General features: G+C 39.0%; 1 protein-coding gene across 5 annotated transcripts in view; it reads right to left on the bottom strand.

Moving 5' to 3' along the window:
* tral (LSM14 family protein trailer hitch) overlaps window positions 1-17,235 on the bottom strand; it is a 39,564-nt gene extending 22,329 nt beyond the window's left edge. Inside the window, exons 1-3 of one of the 5 annotated variants that reach the window (XM_083144055.1) lie at window positions 16,987-17,235; window positions 7,961-8,124; window positions 3,159-3,393 (exon numbers count right to left, since the gene is read on the bottom strand). In XM_083144055.1, the coding sequence (XP_083000181.1) occupies window positions 3,159-3,393; window positions 7,961-8,124; window positions 16,987-17,107 (520 nt within the window). In that variant the 5' untranslated portion in view covers window positions 17,108-17,235. The remainder of the gene's footprint in view (window positions 1-3,158; window positions 3,394-7,960; window positions 8,125-16,986) is intronic. The other 4 variants (XM_083144054.1, XM_083144058.1, XM_083144057.1 and 1 more) reach the window with 4 other exon arrangements.
* Window positions 17,236-22,454: the final 5,219 nt, after the last annotated feature.

Here is a 22,454-nt window from a genome sequence, read left to right as displayed (position 1 = left end):
ATCTTGTCCATGAGAAGTGTGTAAGGCAATTTTCAAGTTTTTTTTTCAACGTAACTTTTTTTTAGAGTCCAAACAGTGCTCATTACTTTAAGGTTCAAATTTCGTGTGACAATGATTCAACGATAATTAGTCTTTGTGCTAGGAGAGTTCTAGTTACAACCTAGATGTATTCATGACTGTACAAGATAATCCTGCACCTATTGGACAAGTTGTCAGGCTTCAAAAGAAAGTTGATGCTTTGTAAGAGAAAGATTAAAGATGAAAGCAGTGGTACATGGAGCATGTTACATGAAACAGGACTACAAAGACTACAAATAAGTGAAGGTGCCCGTTTTTAACATCTATAATCAAGTTTTTCTTACTGTCTGAATTTATCATTTTCATCTCATGAATATAGATCACTGAATCACTTTTAGAACATTACTTGTGTACCAATAGCAAACACATGAAGGGATTTTGTGTTGAACTTTCACGGTCTCTTCACAAAAATTTATATCGTTGAGCGGAGGTGCATGCAGATTTTGGCAGCAGAAAGGACTACCATGCTAAAGGTCCCGGGTTCGATGCCTGGCCGGTTCAAATCCGGGAACTTTTTTAACGATGGAAGCGGCCCCGGCGCCCACCCAGCGTCAAATAACATGGGTACGTGGGGGAAACCCTGGGGGGTAAAGGTGGACAGGGGCATGATGCTGATCACATCACCCCCACTCACGACCGGATCAAGAAAGTGTGGGGGCATTACCCCCACACCCCCTATATGCCTTCATGGTGTGGTGCTATGCACAGGGGAACACTAACTTTTTTTAGGGACCACAACTGCAAAAAGTTTGAAAACCTCTGCTATATTCCATGTGACAATGCAGGATGGATTTTCTTTGAGTAGCAAACACGTAATGTTCAAATATTTTATTTTCATTTTATAGCAACTGACTCATTACTTAGATGTCAAACTGTAGCTGTTGTATTGAAGTTGTTGAACCCCAACAACACCAGAACTAAAGCGTAGGAAAGAAACTATTTCTAAAGTCATGTGCTTTTGTTTACATTAACTTTGTTCTTACACTGGACAAAGAATAAAACCATTACCAAGCTAGCAACAACGAAAAAGCATGCCATGCAACAAAAACATATAATAAAATAAAAACTTTAACCATAAATGTTTTCCTTGTAAATTATTTCAGTTTAAAATACTGGCAGTAAAGTATGATTAAAAAGGTTGCTTAGTTTGTTTTCGGGGACACTTATGACAGCTCTGTGTGAAGCTAAATATTAAATTAGTATGTAACGAAATTAGTATAACAAGTTCAGAGCTAATATCACTATTTTACATAAACTTGTAACATTAAAATAAATAATTCAGCATTCATGTAGTGTGGGAAACTTAATTGGCATAAGGAAGCTGATTTCTTATTTCAATGCTGTTTTTCTAGCAAACTACCTAAAAACAACAAAGTAAAAGATTCGTAATTTAAAAGTACCATGCAACTATATAGCTCCCATCATAAATAGACATGCTAAATCTGCAATCCTAGTGCCTTTTTTTATATTCATTTTATTCTGTAGTATTCTTTTGTTAACTAAACTGTTTCACACGTCTTCACTAAATTACACATTTCTAATGGTAAAAAGCCCTGAAGTGCTATATTGTGGCCTTCATTTTAATTGGCAAAATTTGAGGCTACTTCAAGATTTGCACATTCTGAAAACATGTTAGCATGTTTTTTTCAAAGAATGGTGGCTAAAATAATAATATAAGGGAAAAGTGATTTATCTGAAAAGCCTTGTAGACCACACAGTTTGTCTCCATTATTCTCCTATACACATGAAAACAGTCTACAATCCCTCAAATCATATGCTCTGGTACATCAACAAAATACTCCAAATCAGGCATGCATTTTTTTCTTTGATTTGTTTTACGTCCACTTTATGCACAGTAAGGCTAATCGAAACTGGACCTACAGTTTAGAGTGGGATCCGAACCACTTGTGCCTCACCTGGGTATTAAACCCAGGACCCCTTGATTACAAGGCATCGCTAGAGGCACATATTTTTGGTAAATAAAAAGGCAAAATTTCGGTACAAAAACTGAGTCAATTTCGGGTTCAAAAGCGGTAAATAAAATAAAATATCGGTGTTATAGCGGTGAAAAAATGGATGAAAAGTGGTATATAAAAAGACATTGGTTTTAAAATTGTGAAAATAATCTTAAATTTGATTTAAAAACTACACTTATTCCACAGAATTAACATTTCACTTCTAATAGCACATTTATGTAATCATCAGAGTATTAAGTTTATTTCTGTGTAAAGGAGTCCATTTTTGCTTCTCCAATATTAACAGCAGAATTAATCAATTTTCCGGGAATTGCATAACTCTCAGGATAATTCAGACCTCGGAAGGTGTCACGGCGGTGAATAAACCCTGAATTTCGTGTTTAAGAGTTAATTTCGCTTTTTGCAGTTCATTTCGCATTATTTCGTGACAAAATATGGTCAAAAAATGCACCTCACACCTTTCAAAAACATGAAAAATTAACACTACAATGTGTTTTTTCAAATTTCGTTTTTTCGTCAAAAACGAAATATGCATGCCCCTAGGCATCGCTACCACTGCACTAACAGGGAGGCCCTTTTTTCTTTGAATCAGCATTATCATCAACATCCATGGGGATCAAAAAATAGGATTTCACATATACCATGACATCAGTACTCTCACGAGCTACTGCCGTATTTTATTATACAAATAAAAATATATTTTTAATATTTAAGAGCATGCGAAAGTTTATATTTCTCGCTGAAAACACATCCGTAGTTTGTGAGCTCACTGGCAAACATGCTCCATTGTTTACGGGTTAAGCCAACATCCTATTCAAAAATTACTTCTTTGCAGATGGAGATTAATGACAATTTTCTGCTCAAAAAAACTTATTCTACCATTATGGTCTTACACCTATTGAAAATTCAATGAAGGATGCATTTCTACTCCAAAATATTTTGCTGATTAGAGAGATCTAACTCATTTTGCAGTGGCATGCTTCAAGATCTTGCCCAACCCTATCAGCATTATTGCATGCAAGAAAATTGGTAAGAACTTAAAAGCTTCATGCAGAAAGCTCCATCCCAAGCCATGCATGGATAGCGTAAACAGTTGCCTCGCACCTTGGTCTTTATTTGCTCTGCCCATTTCTACACTGTTTAACTCACTTGGCTGCTGCTTGGGCAGACCCCTCGGTTCGGAAAAGTTTAAACCTGGGGCCACAGCACTCGGGAGTCCCTGCAACGTGCCGATCGGAGGGTACGAGTACTGGGTGATCGGACCCAGGTGACTCAGAACCGGGTGAGAAAATCCTTGAGGCTGATATGATGGAGTCCCAATGCTCGGTTGGGCAGATGACTGCAAAGAAAGAAGGCAATTTATGCAATGAAAAATTTTAGCAATGTGTGCATTAAATGGTAAATTTAGTAGGGTTGAGGAAATACCACTTTCAACCGATTTAGATGCAGATACTCTTTAACAGATTCCCACCAATAGAGGTACTTAAAAATTGAATTACAGTAAAACCTCTAATCCGGACACCAGTAAGCCAGACTTCCTTTAATCCGGACAGGCAAAGAGGGGGGGGGGGGAAGCAGAATGCAACGTTTTAAATGTAGCTAGAAGTAGACAAAGAACTTCCCAAAGAAAAGGCAGTCAACCACTGATGAAATTCTGTTTCCCCGCAGACTTTGTACTGTAGTGTATTTAGACCTATGCCCTTTAAATACACCATAATAAACGTGTTTTCTTGCTATAAACTGAGTTTTAATGCACATTCTACTGTTCTTCTAGGTTATTTCAGTTAATCCGGACTTTCGTTAAGTCCATTAGTCTGCAATATAACAATATAAATTACAATTTTACTTACGTTTTTTTTTTTTTTTTTGCGAGTATGATCAAGTTTTCTTCAATTACAATGTTTCGAGAACTTCCCTCTTCTTCAGGTTTCGGTGTTATAAGCAATTCACAAAGTCATAGCTTCATCAAAATATTTCTTCCATAGTCAACAGGATCAAGGGTTAGGTGAAATGTAAGCGGATAAAGAGTATAGGAAGATAGATTACACACTTACAATTTACGTGCTTTAAAGCCATCATTTACCTAAGTTAAAACATGTATACATTTTTTAAAAACTAAAAACCTTTAAAACTGAAACCTGAAGAGAGAAGTTCTCTCAAAACGTCGTAATTGAAGAAAACTTAAACTCGCAAAAAAAACTAAGTACAGTTGCAATTTATATTGTTAATCTTGTGAGTAATTCGCACGTAGTAATATGAACAACCATTAGTCTGGATTAACAAGGTTTTACTGTATTCCACTAATTATATGCAACAATTTACCAACACATTTGCTTTAAAATACTCAATAATTATAGCAGATTATTAAATTACATGTAATGTTATTACAAAATTCAATTTTTTTCACAAAACTGCTGCAATATAAGACACTGGATTTTGCACATTTTTCAGCATAATAAGACTCCATGAAAGTGTCGCAGATACATCGGTATCAGCTCAGCCCTAAAAATTTGTGAAAAAAATTCCGTACACTTTTAAACTACATATATTAGAGATGCAACAAAATCAGTAATTGATTACTCTTGTAGAATGTCTGTACTGCTTGCATTGTAGTTGTAATAGCCATACACTAGAAGCAACAAGTAAACACTTTAGATATGGGAGGGCTCATTCAATGCAAAACACTGGATCAAATTAAATAATGAAGATAGCATTATAAATTCATTATGGAGTTCCATTTTTCACATGGTAAAGCCACCACTTCTGAAATTAACTACAAACGAAAATGTCAAAGAATTTTGTGTGTACAAGAGAGCTGTTTTGAATTGCCCGACATTTAGGATTTATTGTTAAGTCTTTATAACATTTGTCTTTTTGTACACGATAAAAATGATCTCATTTCACTCCACCTGTTAGGCTCCAACAATGTTATAACAGAGCCTGGATCAAAACATTGACACAAATCATTATTTAACTTGCATTTTTTCTTCAATTTCTCCTACTAATGCAACGAACATTGGTCAAATTATAAATAAATGCCTGATGAAAGGAGCAAACATTCGCAATAATACTTCAAAAAGGGTGTTCACTTGCTCATAAAAACAAATCACAAGAAACTCTCTAAAGAGGACCATAGTGAAAGATCTTAAAATGCAGGAAAATGTTAAATCTGGAAAAATTCAATAGCATTTCACTCTATTGGGATCATGAAGATTGTATGTGGAAAAACAAAACCAGAGAATATACAATCAGGATTTTACTGTACAGGCATAGTAGTGTACTGGTAAAACTATCAATATCAATTAAAATTTCAGACTATATCTACTCTGTAATACAGAGTAATTCAAAATGAATGGTGCAACTTTACAAATTCAACATGGGAACCACGTGTAATGTGGAAAATGTCTGAACGATAATCAAGAAAATGTGAACAATAATCAAGTACTATGCACGAGACAGCAAGTCGTCAATGGTTTCGAAGGCACTAACAATTCACAGTTGTAACTTTGGCAAATCTATCAGACGGGTTTAAGAAACTTATGCATTACTACCAAAAAGCATGCGGATATGTCTTTGCACCATTGTGATTTAATCAGTTCTCGATAGCTCCAACACACTACGCCTTCTACTGGTCATTAGACCTTTTGCGACACCAGCGATCCTGGTGGAGGATCTGATAAGAAGAATAAGCCCGCTAGGTGGGAATAAAACTTGCAGAGTTCTTCTTTATATTGATGCCTTGTCTGATTTTCTATCATAAATAGTAATGTCATAATGACTGTAAAGTTGCACAATTCATCTTGAATTACCCTGCATAATGCAAAATTCTGCCATTTTGTTTGTAGATACTGAAGAAACTTTTTCAACCTGAAATAGGATAAGTAGAACATTAGTCACAGGTATGGGTACTTTTAACAGTACCGTAATGTGGGGTTATTCTGAACAGTGTGTTCTAAAATGTTTTCCTGTTTTATACTTACTGAACTAATCTCTAAATCCAGCTGGAAAAAAATTGCTGTGTTATTTTGGGATCGTAATGGTTCACTGAGTGCAATAATTCCCAAGGGGTCGCAAAACTGAACTAATAAAAAATAGAAACCTAGGAACAGTTGCTTTCAAGTTTTCCAGAAACATGGAAACAATGCCCTAGTGAGCTACCATGGAGTAACGTCCTGCATCATGGTTCACTGTAGACATTTTAGACCTGGTGTGCAACAAATCAAATTGTCAAGAAACAGTTTTTCGTACGTTTCCTCTAAAACAGAGGTGGTTTAAAAAATATATCATTTTGCCACACAAAATGGGGCTATTATGAACAGTGAACTTGTTACGTTCCACGACTACAGGGTGTGAGTGACTACACTATCTGCAGACACACGCAGTCGCAGGAACAAAGTTGTTCCGACTTCTTGTCTTCTAACATTTTACGTTTTATGTTTTGATTGACGAATACCCTGTTCTCATTTTTTCAAAAGTTCCTCAAAAAACACACTGGTTTCCCTCTTTAGCCTTCTCCAACTGCCAAAACGTGAAGGCAAACATGCACAAGTGACAGACATATCAGCATGTTCAGAAAAGCCCCAACAGTAAGATGGAATGTTCCAAACAGCCCCTAGGTGAAGTACAACAGAGCATACATACAAAATGTGCTTGTGTTCAGAATAGCCCCCAAATGAGTAATTCTGAACAGAGGTTGGAGATTTTTTTCTGGACCAACAAACAACACACGAGTCTAACAACTTATGGTACGTCGAAGGTGGCATCATGAGCTACAGAACTATTTTATTTTAACTTTACACTGCTATCAGGTACCACTACAATTCAACGACTTTTACTGCAATGCGTTCAAAATAGCCCCACATTACGGTACCTGCAATAATTTCTTATCTGTCAATCTATAAAATGCATGTAGGATTTACATAGATTAAGACACCATTTTGTGTAATTGTGACAGCTTTTGATTGCTACTCCACAAGCTTTGACATTTTACAACCACTGAAAATAGCACATGGCACCAGACCAGGGGCAGATCCAGGATTCTTTTTTTTTGGGGGAGGCACCAATTTCCAAAAGTGTATACATAAATACTAATGAAGATTACAGTACTACTTTAAATTAAAGTTTACCATGGTGAAACAAGTCTTTATACTTTAATATTCTTTAAGTACCAATTCCAGTCATCCGTACATGCGGCCAAGTTATTAAGAACTACATTTAAAAAAAAACACAATATTATTAATAGCGTATTCCATGCGAACACAGAAACGCACAAGTTACACAAGTATTTTCATATTACTTTTTTTTTTTTTAACATTTCTTCTATAGTTTGTTTTAACAAATTAGTTCTCTGTGGAGATTCCTATAGCAACTTAGCAATACCTGAAATAGCTCCCACAGCATTTCGTACATTTTGAATGCTACAAGCCTTCGTCAGAATTAAATTAAGTCTATGATTGGCACAATGTATACAATGCTCTTGGTTGTACTTACAGGGTGCACCATTTTTCAAAAGTGTACACATAATTAATAAGATTTTTTTAAATTAATTTTGTAAATTACATATTAAGTTTATAATTTGCTCTAGTATTTTGGGGGGCATGTGCATCTGTGCCCCCTCTGGATCTGCCACTGCATGGCACCTAGAACCCGAAGGTACTTCCTGGCACAAAGAACTTAATGTGCAGAACATTCGGAGGAGAGAATGGCATGAGATTTTAATACTCATCTCTTGCTTACAAAATAAGCTAAGCTTTTAGTTTCTCAAAGTAATGCAAATATAACAATTCATGTGTTGAGCATACACTTTCACAAAGAAAACACTGACTTACAAGTTTGTATAACCACACACACAGAACCATACACTTCTGTCACTAAACCAATAATTGGAATATAATATTGAAACCTACCTGAACGATTGCAGGATCATATGGTAATCCTTTGCTGTGACTGGTGGTGTTGAGCACTTTGATATCCTTTATATCCGATCCTCGAAACAAGATGTAGTCATACACCTGGTCCTGGGCAGGTACAGGGTACTGTGACGACCTGTCCTCTGTGCCAAAGGAACGAACTAAAAAAAAATATTGTTAAGCTGTTGAATGTGAAGATTGACACTGAAAAACACTGAACATTACAACTACATCATAATAACTGCAGTCATAGTAACCCTCTGTGTACACACACACGTGAAAAATTTTGAGTCGTTTATAAGATTGTGCTTCATATGAACGTCTGCCATTGAAAAATAAAAATCTCATTTGATCCCAAAGCATGACCCACGTACGTAAAAAGACCAATCCGAGAACTTTCGCCCCTTACAACCAAAAATTTGTTATATGAACCCTAATAGCGAAAAAATGTTCACACAGTTGTTCACTTTATATCAGATCATTTTCAATTCGGTGCTGCCACCTGGCATATCATGCTGGAACTATGGGTCTGCTGGCGGGAGAAGTGTTGTGTCTGACCTTGTAGGTGCGTGAGTGCTGATAGTGCATGTTATCAAATTGTGCCGAAAATCAACCGGTATTGGGAGGGTTTACGTAATGGCCCTCTATCATGCTAAGTTTTCATACGTACGCATTGTGAAACTGTATGAAAAGTACCTGGCGGGTTCCAAATGGAAGAAAGTTGTCACAATGGATGAATCATATGTCCATCTCACTGCTGGTGGTCACATTCGGGCAATCACATAGTGACATTGACAGCAAGGGGCGCAGCAACTTTGTTCATCAGTAAACAGAAAGTTTCCCTCGTGGCTTTATGGTTGTGATGGAATTCGGATATGAGGGTAAGTTGATGATGATACACAAGGTGGACAAAAATGTGAAGATGAATGCCAGATATTTCCCAGATTCCATTCTGACCCCTATCTACCAGAGAGAGATCCCACAATTGTATGGAATGGACGCGAACCAGGTGATGATCCATATGGACAAGGCTTCGAGTCATACCGCCAGAACATCACTACGTTTTTATCAGGAAATGGCAGAGGAATAAGGAATTAGCGTCATTCCGTTTGAAGACATTCCTGTCAAAAGCCCAGATGCCAGTCCAATGGATTTTTGCGCATTTGGACTGTTGAAACTACATCTTCAACATCGCCGCCAGCGCACCCTGGATGGTCTATGGAAAGCTTGCAGGGAGGAGTGGGACAGAATTCCCATGCCTGTCCTGCGTCGGAGCTTGTCGCAATGGAAACTGCGATGCCGGGCGATAGTCCACAATGCTGGGGATCCAATAGAACATGATCGGTGGTGGCGGCACGGTACCTCTTAAGGTGAGTACCCGTCAAAAATGGTCTGATATAAAGCGAACAACCTTCTGTACAATAACGCCATCAAACTTAGCACTCCCACACTAACAAAAATGTTGAAAATTGGTATAAGCGTCATGAGGCGGTAGGCAACATCCCATCTGCTGTCTTTTTGATTGTCATGGTGGATGCTATATTCACTTGTGCAGAGCATTTGGGCTGGCTGCTTCCAGCTAAGGTAACAGATACTTTATTTTCACAATAACAACTGCAACCTTTCATAACAATCTTCATAAACAATGATAATTCTACGGTGTTAGGTTAGGAAATGTTAGGTCTCATGCCCATAATTTTACTCAGTTATTCAAATTTGCATGTATTTTTGAGTGATTAGAACAAAATTTGCATTTAAAGAAGTGTAAAAGCTGGTCTGGGATAAGAGGAATTTGATGTATACTGGTCAAACTTGGCAGCTAAATCTCTTATTTGGGATTTCCACATCTTGACAAATTTCAGGCTTTGTAAAACAAATTTGTAGCTAAAATTCAAAAAGTAAACTTTCAAGGGTGTACTGTACTGTCTTAGGTTTCCAGTGCAGATACCTTTCAGAAAAAATAATCACTAAATTTCATAGTGCCTAAAATTCCTTATATATATTCTCAACTTGATTTGTTATTTAGCGTTGCTTTTCTGCCACTTTTGGTTAATCGTAATGAGGATGAAATTCACGAAGGGATACTCAAACGCCCAGGTCAAAATTCAAATCTGGGATCCCTGGCACCAGAGAATGTAGTGCTGACCACTATGGCCTATATTTACTATTGGTACCTAAAATATTTTAAAAGAATGTCAGACTATCATGTATTTGGTGCTGCAATAATGCAATTGAATCATTGATAAATGACTCCATGGGTGGGTAGAGAAAGAATCCCCCTTGATGGATAAAACTTATATAAATCTTTCATGTAGAATATCATATTTTAAATGCCTAGTATCATTGCCTTCTCTAAAATTTTAGAGCCTTTTCTGCCTGCCTATTCATGCAATTCTTAGTGGATACAAATGTGGGCTACTTGGAAATACTAAATATTCACCTTCACAAACTTTTCTGTTTGTGGATTCTAGTTTCTAACTTCATAGAAGTGTTAAGTGCACACATTCAATCCAGAAGGGCCATAGAATTGATTTCACAACCACAGAGATCAATAAATCATCAAATTACTGGGACAGTCTCATCAAAGAAGCAATAGCCATACACGGGGAAAAGGACAACCTCAACAGGGATACAGGACTAACTGGACCCAGCCTGGTTAGCGATAGTCAACTGGGAGCGAAGACGTCTGAGAAAAGTCACCTGATTGACCCGCCTCCTACACCAGACCCCTCCCACACCAAATACAAGTCACCCTGACTTATCTCTGCACTTCATTCCCTGAAGATGAGAGTGACGTTAGCTCTCGAAAGCCTTTCCGGAAATCACCTGGCTGATTGCCCGAGAAAACCTCTTCGATATGCGCTGCCAGGAAAGCTTCAAGAATGATTTAACTATTGCTTTGTTTACTTTATGGTGTAGTAGCATAAACTGAATTCAGCATGAAAAAGTTTCTGCACTGACATATCCAAAGATGAAATTTGCCAAAAGCTAACAATCTTCCCTAAAAAAATTGTTACTCAAGTGTAAATAAATTTACACATTACACCAACTAAAAAAACCAACTGATTTAGAAGGTTATTTAGAATGAAAAAATGTTTTTTTTTTTCCTTTATGACCATGACTTAAGTTAATGCAACATGTTATTAAAATTTTAACTCCTGTGATAGTTCAGTCCTTGAAATCTTATCTTGTAGTTTTCAAGCTCTTGTTATTGGACGACTTCACCCAGAGTTGAATTGAACATACTGGAATTAAGCAGTATGAAGATATACTTATGCAGTAAAATCTTACTTATAAATACAAAGATTCCAGATGTAGAGGGCTGTACAAATTAAAGGATGATACTTACTTTCACATGTAGTTATTAGAGATTATTGATTTGCTTTATTTTACTTCGCTTTTTGTGCCCATTTTGGCTAATTTGTGTAGATGGGGATGAGTGATGACATGATGAAATGACACAAACATCCACATTCAGGCTGGGATTTGACCCCGGGACCCCTGATGTCGTACCATGCCACATAGCCAGCTATTACTGACATTAAGTATACAAGGAAAAACAGCTGTTCTGGTATACATTTAAAAAACAACAAAACAAAGCAAATTTGCATCACATGTACTGGGCATTGTAGTTTGTATCAAATTAATATTTAAACTTGGGAGTGAATTACATGAAGATTTGGCATACACTGGAGAACTGAAAACTGCAGGCAGGCTCAACCAGGACTCAAGCCTGGGTATCTAGCATACTATGCCTTTTCTCTAACAGTGAGCTACCAAGATGGCCCGAAACACTGTAGACGTCTATGTGTACAGTGTTTAAAAGGCAACACACCCTGTTGGCAAAGCACTGAACTCCACACAGGTAAAACAGCGAAAAATGAGGCAAAGCCAGGCTAGCTCTGTACTCAGTGGCAGAGCAACGGCACGGTATGCCAGAGACCCAGATTCAAGTCTTGGTATAGCCTGCACTTTTCATGTCAGGAAAAAGTAACACTACAATCGCAGTTACACAAATGTGAGACTGGAAGATCAGGCTGGCACTGTGAAGAAACTAAGAAAATACAAATATAATTTCTAAATGCTAATTTGTTTTATGTTTTTGCAACCATGGACAGTGTGTGAAAGTCCCGCGACGTAGCCAGAACATCCTCTTGTGCCAAAATGGTGACAGAAACAAAGGATCAGCAAGTGAAGTTGTCCAAATAAAAAAAAATCTGAACTGTGATCGATTATAGCCAATTTTTGTTTTATTCAGGAGCAGCAGCAAGTACGATTATCGAACACACACAAGGAGGTTTGGATTTTGAATATGAAATTCCCTGTCATTCCCAGATTTTCCAGTCCAATTTTTCCAGACATTATTATCACATTTGTTTTAACTCTTTTGCTACGGACTTTTTCAAGGGAATGTGGCCTTCGCTGTTTAGTTTTTCTTGAGGATTTTTCAGAATTTTAAAAAATTCTGAAATAATTATTCTAGAACCCTACTACATATACTACTAATAAGTACACTTTAAGGGTGATATTAATGAAAAAATGATGCTTATGTTACAGTCTATCACTGACAGGTAGCGTTGAAGTTCTTTTTTGTATGGTAGATCTCAAAACAAGGAAAATGACACAAAGGGATATTTCCTGGGCAGTTCTTGCAACAGTATATGGTTTGTTTCCTCTTGCACGACCCCTTCCCTTTTTTCACACACTGAACTGGCAAAATTGAGCAAACTACACAGTTAGGCTTATGCTTTTTATCAGCCTGCATTTCAATGAAATGTCTCTCAGTCTTGCTGTATGAATGACATCAGACAATCTAAGATTCACTTTTTTTGGAGCTGGACGGGAATAGTTCTGCAAAAGTCCATCTACAACTGCATGCCTGTATTCACTTGCTGTCATATTCTTCTTGTTAGCATGATTGAACGTAATTCTTCCATTTACCAGAGCCACCTCAATAAAGAAGTACCATAAAACTTGATACCATTTACTTTTGTGAGAATAACTAATTGGTGCATAACTGGTCAAATTTGTCCACTCCATTCATGCAGTGATTATAATTGACAACCAGCTGTGGTTTCACATCCTGTAGGGGATTTCTTGGTTCTTTTCCTAACCGGTTGACATTCAGAAGTGTGAACAGTAGAAAGCATATTTACACGACCTGTATCTTGCCAGACACAAGCCAACATTTTTTGTGAACTACTGTACCAAAATTTAGGGCTGTCACCTTTCTTCATTTTTATATTCCTCATTTCAAGGGGTAGTCCTTTTCTGTTAGACCTCACTGTTCCACATTCACCAATTCCTTCCAAGGATAAATGTTCAAAAAGTGAAGGGCTTGAAAAAAAATTGTCTACATACACTATTCTACCACTGTCTTCAAAACCTTCAAGCAAGTGTTTTACAACCCTCTCCCCTAAACTTCCTTCAGCACCATTATCATCGTATTGTTTCCCAACATATGTATCAAACCGGCAAAGGTAACCAGTTTTACTATCTCACAGACCATAATTTCACTCGCCACTTGGTAGATAGTTTTGAAGGAAGGTATTGTTTGAACCATAGTCTTCCTGTAAATTTCAGCATACATTCATCTACTGACAAACACTTCCCTGGTTGTACATTATGTAAATAAATGTTTTCCAATTCATCAATGATGGGCCTTACTTTCAACAAAGGGTCATATCCAGGAATCCCCTTTGGTATTAGATTGTTGTTATTATTGAAGTGGATAAATGATCTTAGTAAACAATAATCATCTCGTGGCATAACTGATGAAAAGTTTGGTGTAGTACAAAGCCCATCTTTTTGAGCAAAGTACATATTTAGTGTTGGTTTTTTACAAAGTCCCATGCTAATGTCAATGGCAACCATGGCCCGAATGTCATCTGCAGAGCACCCACACCAAGAATGATATCTTGAACTAGGAGGAAAGTTGTATGTCTTGTCCAGGAATTGATTTGCATAGAGATTTGTTTCATTTGCAACAATATCAAATAAGTGGTCTGGCATAAACTGCTGGAATGATTTGTATGGAGTTTCAAAATTGGTAAGATCACCCCTAACCTGCGTGAACTACCATCCATCATCGACCAACTATGAACACCACCATTTACAGAATCACTTTCACATTCTGAACATGAATCTGTACCACTCACTAACACATCGTCAACACAGTCACTTTCTCCATCTTCTCCAGCACTAATTACATCTGATCCACTAAATTCACAGTCCGAAATAACATCCAAAAGCTCTGTTACTTCTCTGTGATCTGAGAGTTTCAAAACCTTACGTGCTGCCATTCTTGTTTACATACGCACGGTGGTACACGAAGTTCATTTGTTCAGAAAAGAAAGCTCAATTTGTCCTTTAAAACTAATTGAAACGAAAGCCGCTAGGTGGCAGCATCATCCAAGTGGACAACAGCAAAAGGGGGACGTTGACCAACAGTACCCTCCCCCCTCGAGAATAAAGTCTATTTTTTCTTAATAGACAGACTTCAACGTTTTACATAATATAAAAGTGGTTTCAGCGTTAAGAAACCACAAATAACATATTTGATTGCAAACTATGACCCGCGTAAGAACAAGCAACTCCTATGCCAGACTACTATCACTCATTTTTCCCGTAAACAAATTCCCAAACAGCAGAAAAACTAACACTCCTGGCATAACAAAAACGTGAAATCATTATCTGTAGCAAATATGGCCCTCCTAACCCAACAACAATTTCCAATACGAACGAGAATACATAATTTTTGAAAGTACTAAGAAAACCACGAAATCACTAACATGACCAAACCTGGCCCTCCTAATCTAACAACTATTTCCAATGCGAACAAAAATATAAGATTTTCAAAATTACTAACCTTAAAACAATGCACTTTCTGCTATGTGGTTGCAGGGGCGAAATGTGTCAATTGCCAGACGAATCACACATTTTCATTGATAGCACTTACCACACTAAACTCCAAACCTTCCAAACAAAATCTGGGGCAGTACCATGTCACATGACTGTCACTTATTGCACAACACTTTAGCAAACTTTAGCCTACGTTGTTAGGTTAGGCTAGCTAGGTTTAGTACTCAGCCTAAATAATTTGTCATTGTATTTATGCTAATGCTACCTAACCTCGTAGGCATTCCTCATCTGACGTAAGAACACAAGGGTCTCACTTATTGCACGGTACCCAGAAAAACTATTTCACCTACAACAAAAACTCAGGTTCATTCGAAACACAATTGTTATCTCTGGGACATGTTCTCCACATTCTAAATGAATATGAACACTACAATTTTACATTTCTCACCTGGAACAGGCTTTGCATTCTTATATTCCCTACTATATATAAAGCGCACAAACTTTTTATGAATAGAAAAGTGTGACAATGTGCACCAAGAAGTTTTTTTAAAAACTCTTGCATACCTTTTCGGCCAAAGTTCCTTTTGTTTTATTGCAATTTAATCATGCTACAAAAGCAATTTTTAGATGGTTTGATTTAGATTTATTTCTGTTAACACTACTGTGGAGTTTTAGCGATTACTTAAGGTATTGTTCAATATATGGTTAGGTTAGGCAGGTTAGGTTTGGTTCCCTTAGCATTAAAATAAAGTCCCTAAATGCATTGTACTAAGGTTCAGATTTACTTCTACATTCATTCGAACGCTTCTACGATATGTACAGTCTCTTCTCGACAGAGAATATCTTGTCCATTAGAAGTGGATAAGGTAATTAAAAACTTGTTTTTTTCAACATAACTTTTTTTAGAGTCCAAACGGTGCTCATTACTTTAAGGAAGGTTCAAATTTCGTGTGACAATGATTTCTAAAATTCTACGATAGTCTTTGTGCTAGGAGAAATCATAAAACAATCTGAACAGTCACCACAATTTCAAATGCATCATTTGAGAAAGATTATGACTGACTACCTTTTGTCAAAGTTTACACCTATATTATGCTCACAAGTTCTGGAACTGTATCTAAATCACTGTGCAATGTTACTATAGGGAGAATCAAATCCAGATCCCGTCGATTATAATTTATACTTACAAGTATTGATAATAACAATCAAGATTGACTGGCAGTCCCAACCACAAAAAAAATTATCTACAACTGAAAAACATGTGCATTCAAAATATCAGGCCAGTCAGGTTGCAGGTTATATCCTACACGTGCATTTTCGAACCTGGTGAAAAATCGCTCAAAAGCTAGTTCCACCAGCTGGTCAAGTTTGACACTTGGATAATGCAATGCATTTGCTATTTATACAATCATGGATTATGCAGAATTTTTCAGGGGGAAGGGGACCATAAACTGGGTCATCTTGCATTGTAGGTATATACAGATGAAATAAACTCTACTTGTGATTCCACAAGGACATTTCTCTTTTTGAATCACAATTTTTCTTCATGGTCGACATTTTTGGGAATAATACGAAAGAAATGCACTGTTCCAAAATAAATATATTCTGGATTTTGTCAAACCTTATCGTCATAATATTGACCTTGCACTATCATATATGCATCTAAAATGTTCGTACCTAATTCGTGGAGTGAGAAATGTAATTACCCTATTTATATCTGCTACTTAAACACTATTGCATTATCCTGTTAAAATGGGCTATGTCAAAAGTTTTATTTCTAAGTAGAAAATACTTATTTAGGTGTGACTTTGACTTGACAAAGCAACAAATTAGAAGTAAACAAAGAGGTAATTCACGATATAGGCCATAATCTAATACAAAGCCCGTTTGATAGGATCATTTTAGGGCACGAACAGGACTAAGAATCTGCAACTTGCAACAAATGGGCCAACCATCAAATGCATCTTCCTAATATCTACGGAAATATATGCTATATTTTTTACTCGGGCGGCCATTGTGTATCGAGAAAATAGACACCAAATACAGTTAACGTGGACATAATAATGATTACAAGACAAGGCATTCTCTAAACGAATATACTAAATTATTCTAAAATAGCACAAGACAACATATACGTAAATTGTATGGTATATTACTCTCACCATTGGCTAACGCTATTGTGCATTCCTGCGGATCAACAGTGAAAAGTCTGCCTTCATATCTAATATCTGCCTTAGATATTAGGCTAATCTTGCTTCCTAATTCAGGTATGCCAGTACTCATCCTGTGTCTCTAATTATACTCATGCGATGGCAGAGAAACACAACGATTCACAACTTTCTACACTTCAACGCTATAGACGAATACGCATAACTTCTTTCTGGCGGACAAGACTCCAAAGTTAACTTATACGTAAGAGTTGTTCGCCATCTTCTTGCGCATGTATGTCGACACTAGCGACATCAGTTACAACACAATACTGACGCTACAGGAGTGCGGGCGAGATTTGCACTGCAGTGTCTGAACCTTTCCGGAAATTGTCACTTTATATCCCAGAAATGGAAAAACCAATTACTTCAGGGAGAAATGTTGTGTAGAGTTCTAAATTTTGATGGTATCGGGATATTTAGAACCCCCTAGTTTACGCAGAAAAATATATTTTTTTTTATTTTTCGCCTCCGGGGCGTGCACGAATTTTGTTCCTTTTTAGTATCACCATAACCTTACTATTCTATGGTATCACAGCTGACAAAAAAGTATACTTCATTTGTCTGTGATAGTATATTGACAGTGCGGGATCCCGAAAAGTCGGGACCGGGATCAGGAAAAAAATTTCCCGTCCCGATCCCGACATTTCGGGATCCCAAGCAGTCGGGAAATACCGAATGGTTATTTTAAAAAGTCCTTTATTCTCGACTTTTTCTGCATTGTAAATGTCTGGAACTTATCGGAAACTGTTAGTTTTTGTACCCGATATGCAGAAACAATCACTTACCCGATTTTGTCGCGAAATTGCGAATTCTTCCCGTCCCGACCCAAAAAATTCTGTCCCGCTCACCCTTATTCCACACACATCCACATAAAAACGCTATGGTGATCTAAAATGGAATTTCCCATGCACACACACACACGTGCATACATAGGGAGCATGGAAAATTCAATTTTAGAACAGCACACATAAATTTATGTTTTTTTATAATCAGACTGAAATAGTGTTTCTTGAAGGCCATCACTATTGTGGGGGAAAATATGACTCTTTTTGCCCCCCTGGAAAAAATACCTTGCTTGCCCCTTCCTGGAAGGTGGAAGCGGCCCCGGCGCCCACCCAGCGTCGAATAACATGGGTACCTGGGGGAAACCCTGCGGGGTAAAGGCGGTCAGGGGCGTGATGCTGATCACATCACCCCCTCTCACGACCGGATCAAGAAAGTGTGGGGCGTTACCCCCACACCCCCTATACGCCTTCATGGCGTGGTGCTATGCACAGGGGAACACTTTACCTTTTTTTACCTTTTTGCCCCTTCCTGGAAAAAATCCTGCGGACGTCCATGCGAAGTAGTTATTTATAATGGAATGGCCTGTTTACGATGCTCCACAAGTAAACTTCATTGAATTATTTTACCTCTCTTTAATGCCTACTTTAGCTAATCGCGAAGGTGAGGATGAATAGTAATAAATGAAAATTAAAAGCACATTGACACCTCACTCAAAGCAGTGCTCAAAGACATTGTGTCTTCAATCGAAATTTATCAATATCCACAGCTCAATGTGAAAACGGATTCAGTGCTGTGAATCTAACATTAACTGACTGCAGAAATTATTGAAAAATTGCAATACTTTAAATTTTCTTTTCTTTTCAATAAATTGACCTCCAGTGCATTGCTTTGATTTTGAAAAAAATTGCAACAAAATGGATAAAATCTAAGCACCACAGTGCCCTTGACAAAGCAGCTGGAAAAGCATCGAACCTGATTTATATAATTTTCGTAAATTAGTTTAATTTCAGAATTTAACTTTGAATGGGGTTGATTTCTTTTCTATTCTACATCAAAGTCAGATGTTATTTTAAACAATGTCCAATTATAAGCATACTTAATATATAGATAAAAAGATAGTGCCTGCAAGGTTTAAAATAATGGAAACCTGTGATTCTGGTGAACTATTGTGAAACATCTACAACACAAGCTTATTGAGACAGGAAACCCAGTGAGTCTGTCCATTCCTCTGATAATATTACAAGTCGCGTCCTGTTTTAATACCTAGGAAATGGAAACATCACTGTTCCATTTCAATTACGAATGGTATAGAGATGAGACAAGTCGAAACCTGTCACAGCCTCCGCTTGTCTCCTGTACGAAGAGGTCCTTCTCGTTCTTGTTTGTGCTTGTTCTCGTTTTGGTCTCGACTGAGAAGTTTGTCAAAACTTGTTTTAGATTCACTTTATGCTCAGGTAGGGTGATCGATTGATTGATTGATTTAGTTTATTTTATTTCGCGTTTTGTGCCTCTTGGCTAATTTGCGAAGATGGGGATGAGTGATGAAATGATGAAATTGATGAATGGACATTCACAAACAACTAAGCCCGACCGGGATTCGAACCCGGGACCCTTGGCGTCGCAGCGCGATGTGCTAACCACTCGGCCACAGGGTCGGGCCGGTAGGGTGATCGAGACTGTATCTACAGTTTAAATAGAAACAGAAGTATCTTACAAATAATTAACACGATAAAATTATTTGGCATTTTAAATGCATTTATGTATGCATAAAATGGAAACAATATAAGTTGTATTTATAGTGATGGAATATGAAAAAGTTTATACAATTTCATGTGATTTATTTGATAAAATATGATAATATTATTTGACATTTTCAATGCATTTATGTATGCATAAAATGGGAAAAATATCAATTCTCTTTGCAGTGATGGAATATGAAAAGTTTATATAATTATATAATTTCATGTGTCACAAAAAATCCCACAATCTTTTTGGAAGTATTTAGAATTAGAAAAATCTATTTGAAAGAGAAAGAAAAGAAGGTCATCGTATACTCTTCTGAAACAGCTTTAGCCTATATCTTATCTATCAAAGGACTATCTCTTTAGGAAAGTGTACCCCCACAAAAAAATTAGGGGGTACAATGTACCCTTTTACTCACCCTATCCTGCGCCACCGGCAACTGTAAACGAGGATATTTTGAGAGAAGCATAGCTATCCATAAATATTCCGAAAATGCATAATTTAAGGGAAGAATAGTTCGTTTCATTCCAAGTTTCTTTAGGAGTCTCCACTGTACTGCTGCTGGAAAAGCAACGGGATGAACACAAGTCAAGGGACCACTTAGATTTTTTTTATCTATCTCTTTGCAATATTTATTGTTTCTTGTGGCATTATTATTATTATTATTATTATTATTATTATTATATGCTACGTATTAATTCATACTGTACTTTCTTCTTGGAGTAGCTTTTTTCTGTGATTTAATTTTGTTATTTTTAATTAATAATGTATTTTTGTATACTATTTATTAGGGCTGAGCCGATACCACTTTTAACCGATACCGATGCCGATTCCTACCGATACCGATGCCGATTCCCACCGATACCGATGCCGATTCCCACCGATACCGATGCCGATTCCCTCCGATACCGATGCCGATCCCCACCCATACCGATACCGATGCCGATTCCCACCGATACCGATGCCGATCCCCACCCATACCGATACCGATGCCGATTTCCACCGATACCGATGCCGATTCCCACCGATACCGATGCCGATTCCCTCCGATACCGATGCCGATCCCCACCCATACCGATACCGATGCCGATTTCCACCGATACCGATGCCGATTCCCACCGATACCGATGCCGATTTCCACCGATACCGATGCCGATTCCTACCGATACCGATGCCGATTCCCACCGATACCGATGCCGATCCCCACCCATACCGATACCGATGCCGATTTCCACCGATACCGATGCCGATTCCCACCGATACCGATGCCGATTCCCTCCGATACCGATGCCGATCCCCACCCATACCGATACCGATGCCGATTCCCACCGATACCGATGCCGATTCCCACCGATACCGATGCCGATCCCCACCCATACCGATACCGATGCCGATTTCCACCGATACCGATGCCGATTCCCTCCGATACCGATGCCGATCCCCACCCATACCGATACCGATGCCGATTTCCACCGATACCGATGCCGATTCCCTCCGATACCGATGCCGATCCCCACCCATACCGATACCGATGCCGATTCCCACCGATACCGATGCCGATCCCCACCCATACCGATACCGATGCCGATTTCCACCGATACCGATGCCGATTCCCACCGATACCGATGCCGATTCCCTCCGATACCGATGCCGATCCCCACCCATACCGATACCGATGCCGATTTCCACCGATACCGATGCCGATTCCCACCGATACCGATGCCGATTTCCACCGATACCGATGCCGATTCCTACCGATACCGATGCCGATTCCCACCGATACCGATGCCGATCCCCACCCATACCGATACCGATGCCGATTTCCACCGATACCGATGCCGATTCCCTCCGATACCGATGCCGATCCCCACCCATACCGATACCGATGCCGATTCCCACCGATACCGATGCCGATCCCCACCCATACCGATACCGATGCCGATTTCCACCGATACCGATGCCGATTCCCACCGATACCGATGCCGATTCCCTCCGATACCGATGCCGATCCCCACCCATACCGATACCGATGCCGATTTCCACCGATACCGATGCCGATTCCCACCGATACCGATGCCGATTTCCACCGATACCGATGCCGATTCCTACCGATACCGATGCCGATTCCCACCGATACCGATGCCGATCCCCACCCATACCGATACCGATGCCGATTTCCACCGATACCGATGCCGATTCCCACCGATACCGATGCCGATTCCCTCCGATACCGATGCCGATCCCCACCCATACCGATACCGATGCCGATTCCCACCGATACCGATGCCGATTCCCACCGATACCGATGCCGATCCCCACCCATACCGATACCGATGCCGATTTCCACCGATACCGATGCCGATTCCCTCCGATACCGATGCCGATCCCCACCCATACCGATACCGATGCCGATTTCCACCGATACCGATGCCGATTCCCTCCGATACCGATGCCGATCCCCACCCATACCGATACCGATGCCGATTCCCACCGATACCGATGCCGATCCCCACCCATACCGATACCGATGCCGATTTCCACCGATACCGATGCCGATTCCCACCGATACCGATGCCGATTCCCTCCGATACCGATGCCGATCCCCACCCATACCGATACCGATGCCGATTTCCACCGATACCGATGCCGATTCCCACCGATACCGATGCCGATTTCCACCGATACCGATGCCGATTCCCACCGATACCGATGCCGATGCCGATTCCCTCCGATACCGATGCCGATCCCCACCGATACCGATACCGATGCCGATTTCCACCGATACCGATGCCGATTCCCTCCGATACCGATGCCGATTCCCTCCGATACCGATGCTGATTCCCACCGATACCGATGCCGATTCCCGCCGATACCAATGCCGATGCCTATTC

Source organism: Lepisma saccharinum, chromosome 22 (assembly GCF_977018435.1).
Source record: "Lepisma saccharinum chromosome 22, izLepSacc3.1, whole genome shotgun sequence".
Lineage (NCBI taxonomy): Eukaryota > Metazoa > Arthropoda > Insecta > Zygentoma > Lepismatidae > Lepisma > Lepisma saccharinum.
This window is presented reverse-complemented; position numbering and strand designations above follow the sequence as displayed.